The following is a 6,830-nucleotide window of genomic DNA, read 5'->3' as shown; positions in this document are numbered from 1 at the left end:
GGAAATTTCTTACCCTGTGTTGCGTTCCACCTTATTTGCTTTAGCGACCGGCGATGAGCAATAAGGACACCCCATTGGTTGGTAAATAACCTCACGTCTGAGCCATCAAATATCGATGGTGGATATCGATTTCCTGCAAGCGTGACTCATCCACCTGTTCAGGTGGTACTTTACGGAGGTAGGATTTTGTGAGAGGCTTATTCAAAAATAAAGTTAGAAACTTGCCTTTTAAATGCACTCAAAATTAATGTTTAATTTTCTATAAAAATCCATTTTCTACCACATCTGACTATTGAAAGAGTCTCAGGTCATATATTAAGGGAAAAAGAGGGAAAATCTGATATTTTTGTTTAGAATAAAGGCACATGGAGAAAGATCTCTACTTGCATCATTAAATATCTCCTACTATTGTCGAAGCAGTGCATTTTCAATTTTCCCCATGGCACTACATCTGCCCTTTTTTAAATAAAAATAATTTAGCAGCAAACATGGTCACCCATCAACCTAATCAATAAGTGCCCTTATCGACTTTTCCAAAAATTCAAAACTGTGCAATTGAAAATGCAATTTCTTGACGATTTTCAGGAGTATTTGGGTTTGTATTGAAGTATTGGACCATTCATGAATTAGCCTCTACCTTTGCTATAACAAAGATAGACGTAGAAACAAATGCCGAGGCCTCTGAGGACGAGATCAAGGAGTGGGAGGAGAAGAATCAAGTCAAAGCGCCTAAAGACTTGAAAAATTTTTACCTCTCCTCAAATGGACTGCATGTTAAGTGGAATGGGAAATATGGCGGTTAGTTGCGCGGAAATGGCTTTGAGAAAACTTTTATTTAAGAGTAATTTATCCCTATTTTACAACATTTTCCCAAGCAAATATTATTTAATTGTTTTTAAATGATTGCAGCCATAAAAAAAAACTTTTTAAGGATCTTTATGAAAAATAAAATTTGACATGTACACTTTCATTAAAAAGGTTAATTTGATTAAGTTTTACTTAGGGTCATTAAAGGTGAAACATTTAAACTAAGTAAGGTCAATTAAGGGGGGCGGTCTTCAGACCGCCCAAAGAACATGTCAAAGTCTAGTATGGGGCAAGCGGAGGGTTAAAAATGAATGAAAAGGCAGAAGAATAAATGTATGAAAAGTGGGTGGATGACTGTCTGGTTGGGTGAGAAATAGGTACGGAATGGACAACAGATGGGTTCAAGATGGATGGATAGATGGAATGATGATTGAGTACCAGATGGAAGTATGAATGGATACGGGGTGGATTCACACAAAAATTGTAACGGGATGGATGGGTAGCGGAACAAATGGATAAAAGATTGCTACGTGTATGTATTGGTGGCTGGACGGATTGGGTGAATTGATGGATACGCAATGACCTAACACGGGACGGATACCTGAATAGATGGATATGGGATTGATGGTTGGATGGACTGACATTTAGATGGATGGGTGGTGGAATGGATACCAAGAATATGCCTGTTTGAGGGATGCTTTAGTGAATGACTAAGAAATTGATCCTGGAAAGACGCGGAATGGATGCAAGTTGGATGGATGGGTGGATGAATACCAAATTGGATGAATAGAAGGTGGAGGTATGGCTGGATGCATGGATGGGTAGATGGATGGATGTATACTGGATTGAAGGATGTGCAGCTCTCGAATAGATGGATGGATGGGTGGATGGACCTAGGAGTGGATACAGGATGGATATGGCATAAATGGATACAGGATTGAAGTACAGATAAACCCATCGATCTAAGATTATTGTATTTTTTTCTGCTTCATTCATTTCTCCGATTTCCTTTGTTCGGGTTTTATGCATTCAGTCACTATATGTGCTAGTCCATCTACCCATTCTATCTCTCCATCTCGGATCCGTCTATCCCTCCCTCCCTGTTCTGCTCGAGCAATCGGTGACCATCCCCTTACCCTTTCACTCTTGATTATTTATTCATTGTTTTGCATCTTTGAACCATTCTTCTTAGGCCTATCTTTCTAGTCCTGGTCCATCTATTCACATCGGGTTGGCTCATCGTCCATATAATAACAAAACTGTTTCCACCCTCCTTACTCCACTCATCCCCCCTCCCAGGGCACAATATCTACAACAAACCTTCCCTTACTCCCTACCAGATCTCAGTTATTGAATACCTTCAACAAACTCTACTTTGTAACTAATTTTCCGTTCTACTTTTTTAATCCGCAGTTTTAAAGGTGTTTGGTGGAGTGAGCATCTGTGCGTTGAACACCTTGGTCAAGTTCCAACCCTGCTGTGAACCCACTGCCTTGGACAATCCACTAACTTGTTTCACCAACGATTTCAAGCACTTTCACAAATCCAACGACTTCTTCATTCTCAGTCGATGCACCAATCACTCCTATGTCCTTCTCTCACCCTCGTTGGGAATTTATCTTTTGAATAGATCCATGGAATTAGGATATATATGTGAGGGATTTATGGAGTACATTCGTCTAGCCATGCTGCATTACATGCTTGATGGATGGGAGTGCTTTCTTCTGGGCAATGTGGATGCTATCCCCTACGAACACGTAAGTACCCTTTCATTCAGATCTTTTAATACACCCTCCTGTAGATGCTTTGTCTGAAAGGACTGCCACATTTTATTAGGCTCTATGACTGTGAAAAAGACCCAATTTTAGATGAAGATGAAAGCTAGAGACTTCTGCTGTCTTTCGCCTGTTTGAGTTCCTTGTTGCTCTGTATGACAGCGTTTAAATCTCTCTTTTATTCTCCAACCGTCTGTCCTGCTTGGCCAAGCAAAGGTAGTAAGGTGTTTGGAGGGATGGCAGAGGCTGAAAAAAGTCTTTAAAACTTAATCTTCTTTTGTCTACCTTCAAGTTATGCCGTATCATTGGTTGACGTCTAATAAGAACTTCATTGTAAATATTCCCATTGGCATTTTTTTGAAGTGCGAGTTTGTAGGGAGTGGATCGTTTAAAGGCGACCGCATTTATTCAGTCGGTCAGTCGCCATTGGGTACGTGAGAGAAGTGAAGGACAAATTGACAATCCTTGAAGCCACTCCACTATAACCCATAACACCTCTTCCATCACTAATGGCCACGTCAGAATCGTCCTTCCCTAACCTCCGTGCTGAACCTTCGCCCAGAATGACCCATCACCGGAGCCACGATACCTCTCCAGGTGGCTTTCCGAATCACGTCTATCAGTTTAGTTCATAATCTGTAGGTTTAAAAGTGCAAGGAATATTGTAGCGAGATTACCGACCTGATAAACAGGCACCTATCCGGCTGGGACCGCCTGTAACTTTTGCAAAACACTTTCATTATGGTTGCTAACATAATTCCCCTCTACATTTCTCATTCCCAGACATTCTAAGATATCATACACCGGCTGAGACTTTAAAGGGGCTGTAACTCGATTACAGGGAGGGATAGACCACAGGCTGAACGAGGCTGTCCATCCCGTGTCCTCGGCAGGCCCCACTAGCCAATTAGCTGTCTGCCACTGGGACCACATTGCCGTGCTTAATCACACCCATCTACTGATTCCGCTTATCAGACGCTCGACAGAGTCAAACCTCATGCGTAAAAAAGCGATTAATTGCAATAAATTTTCACTCTTTCTTTTTGTTTTAACAAGACGATTGGAAACTTACAAGATCATGATCCAGTCGAAACCAACTTCCCTGCATTAAAAAACACCTTTACCTCGTTTTATCGCATAAAACGGAAGTTTTTCAATCGCTAAACCATGTAACAGCAAGTGAATTGTCTTTCCGACAAAAAGAAGACTGCTGTACAGCTGAAGAGTTCTAAACTCAAAGTTAGGCCATTCGTAAACAATTAGCCTCTTACAGTAGGCTTGACATATCTGCAGATGAGAAGGACCTACAAATGGAGGAGAATTTCACATTTCCGAGGATAATCTTTTTCGAGGCGTTTGAGCTCTTGAAATGCCATCTAATAAAGTGAATTTATTGCCCTAAATAGATCAAAAGCATCGATTTTGAACCGGTGGACCAATAAAATCCCGCACTTCATTTCGCCCAATGGCAGCTTCAATTTTACCTTGAAGCCGCATTGGCAACCAATAAATAACGCAAATTATTTTCTAACCAATTGTTGCCTCAATTGCATCGTCAGTCTACTCGAAATGAGCCAATCAAATCCACCTCGCTAATTTTGCCAATAATAGCTTCGAGTTAAGCTCGATGTATAATCCTCATATGGTTAAATTAACCAATAAAATTGGAACTTCAATTCTCGACTTTTAATAGCCATCTAGAAAAGTTAAAAGAATACTCGCCTAAATTTTCCTCACAATGTTATGAGTATTTAGCATATACTACTTAGATTCTGCTAGATGTGTAAACACAAGATTTGTGGTTATGATTCCAACACTTTAAGACAAATCAATAAGACTGCCATCCTATTTTTCACCAACAATGGCCTCCGTTTTGCATGACGATGAGTAGGTACAGTCACAAATACATTTTCCACCTTCAGCAGATTCGTTTTTAATTTAAACCACCCATCTTGGTGGTCTAAACTGAATTTGTTCGACAGGAGCTCTAAATGCCCTTCAGCAATAAATTTTACCTCAAATTTTCAGAAAATACGTTAATGCTACTTAACTGCTGATTATCCCTATGCCGCCTATAAGGTTCCCTTTCAACGGTGGGACGTCATTCAGCTATTCTACCTGGCGCCGACGGACCAATGGTAGCTCTACTTATGTCAACTTGATGTAACCATTGGGCCAATGAAATTAGCCTTTCTATTTTCACCCAACGATGATGTTAGGTGCGGTTCGCCCCCCCCCCCCCTGTTTTAGGGTGACCTAGTGCGTTCACGGTACTGACTTTTTAACCTCTGATACAGTAGCTGCAAACTTACCGCAAAAGAGGGTAACTTGTTTCTCATTTTTAGCCCATAATTTAAGTAGCATAACTCGTGAGTTTATTTTGAGATTGAATTGCGGAAAATTTTCGCTGTAACACCTACATTTACCCATTATTTTCCTACACAATTGAGGACTAAGGGTAGCACCCCTTGATCCTCAGAGGTTGTTTCATCCCTCAGCGTCAATCGGAGATAGATCGCGTTCCTCGGCACGATGATCTCTTCCAGACTCTCCGCCTCCCTCTAGTCCCGTTGAGTCACAAGACAGAACCAAAAAAAGGTAACATCTCCCTTTCTGCGTGATCACGCACAGCCATGCATCTGACCACTACGAGTGGGGAATTGCACCCACGTCTTTGATTGGTGCATAGCCGCATCAGTGTCGGAAAAACCCACACTCCCACATACAGAAAGCCACATTATTGTTATAGGGGTGGAAGTTGGAAGGAAAGGAGTACATACACACACACACACATTTCATTCTGGTGGATGTCACGAAAGGTTATTATTGTCGGCGATGGTATGGTCGGTAAATCCGCCCTCCTTCAGGCATTTGTCCACGGTGTTTTTCACGAAACCTACATTCCCACCGTCTTTGAAACCACTGCTATGGATGTTGAAGTAGGCGGAGGTAGAAATGTCACTCTGGGACTTTGGGATACCGGTGGACAGGAGGAATTTGATCAAATCCGTCAACTAGCCTATCCTGGAGTACGAGTGATTCTTCTCTGCTACGCGGTGGATTCATTGACAAGTCTGTCCAATGTAGTGCATACCTGGAGTCCAGAAGTTCGTCGATTCTGTCCTCAAGTGCCAGTCCTCCTTGTCGGCTGTAAATCGGATTTACGAGGCCTCGAACGAAGTCGATTGCGACTGGTGGATCCGAAAGAGGCTGCCGAGGTTCAAAAACGGATTGAAGCGAGAATTCACATCGAGTGCTCTGCCAAGACCCTATCCAATGTCTATACGGTCTTCCAATTGGCTGCTGAATGCGCTCTAGAAGGGAAAGAAGGTCAGGTCTCTCGATCGTCACAACGTGGTGCACAGACATGTGAAATTGTTTAAGTGTATTTTGTACCAATTTCCCTTCATTTTATTGTTATGACTTTTCTCTAAAACGAAGCCCCCGAAACGGCCAAATCATGAGTGCCAATTCCATAGACGTTTCCGGGGCGAATGCTACACACACGCACCCGTCCAATTACTGAAATATTATTTGACATTTTCAAGGTCACAGTTCTGTCGGAGGGGGGAGTGTGGGTGTAATGTCTTCTTTTTTCCCCTTCTTTTTTCCATTTTATGTATCTGTGATTTGATTGGCTGATGCACTAGGTCATTCTAAGGTCATGGCAAGTTTTAATTTTTTAACTGTAACACTCCCAACTCTAATTGACGTTGTGACAAGGTATGACAGCATTAAAGAAAATTAGTGTCATCGTAAGGGACGTCTGGATGGATGCCTTTGGACATAACGGGAGGACAGTTCAGTCAGGACAAGGACGCTCAGGAGGTCGTGCATTTATGTCAATTGCAATTCTTTAAACTTCTTCCCTATGTAGGGCCCGATGCTCTCTGCTGTCACCTTGAACTCCTGGAGCATAGTGCTTAAGGCTAGGCAATGTTCTTCAACCAAAAGAGGGTCTGCGATTTCCCCGGACTATGAAACGCGTCACTGTGTTTGGCGATACATAAAAGGGATCCGTCGACCGCAGCTGATTAGATGGCAACCATTCAGCATAGACCTTACGAAATGGACAATAATAAAGCATTCCATTCAGAGAGCTCCTCAGCAATTTATAAAATAATTCGCATAAGCAAAATTCATTCCCATTTGTGAATCAATCCAGCCTTCATCCCGTATCCATGCCTCCTGATCCATGTGTCCTGCATCCATCCATCCATCCATCCATCCATCCATCCATCCATCCAT

General features: G+C 42.0%; 2 protein-coding genes across 2 annotated transcripts; both read left to right on the top strand. All coding sequences in view use genetic code 11, as the record gives it.

Annotated features, from left to right (window-relative positions):
* Positions 1–561: 561 nt before the first annotated feature.
* On the top strand, positions 562–3,210 carry EGR_05922 (Tubulin polyglutamylase complex subunit 2; the record flags this gene model as incomplete). Its single annotated transcript, XM_024495171.1, has 5 exons — positions 562–595; positions 631–798; positions 2,107–2,184; positions 2,221–2,564; positions 3,145–3,210. The coding sequence occupies 5 exons, from the start codon at positions 562–564 to the stop codon at positions 3,208–3,210; spliced, it is 690 nt and encodes a 229-aa protein (XP_024350390.1).
* Positions 3,211–5,389: 2,179 nt separating this feature from the next.
* On the top strand, positions 5,390–5,965 carry EGR_05921 (Transforming protein RhoA; the record flags this gene model as incomplete). Its single annotated transcript, XM_024495170.1, has 1 exon — positions 5,390–5,965. The coding sequence occupies one exon, from the start codon at positions 5,390–5,392 to the stop codon at positions 5,963–5,965; it is 576 nt and encodes a 191-aa protein (XP_024350389.1).
* Between the last annotated feature and the right edge of the window lie 865 nt (positions 5,966–6,830).

This window comes from Echinococcus granulosus, assembly GCF_000524195.1.
Source record: "Echinococcus granulosus chromosome Unknown EG_S00048, whole genome shotgun sequence".
Lineage (NCBI taxonomy): Eukaryota > Metazoa > Platyhelminthes > Cestoda > Cyclophyllidea > Taeniidae > Echinococcus > Echinococcus granulosus.
The sequence above is the reverse complement of the archived record's forward strand: the minus strand, read 5'-3'. Positions and strand labels throughout refer to the sequence as shown.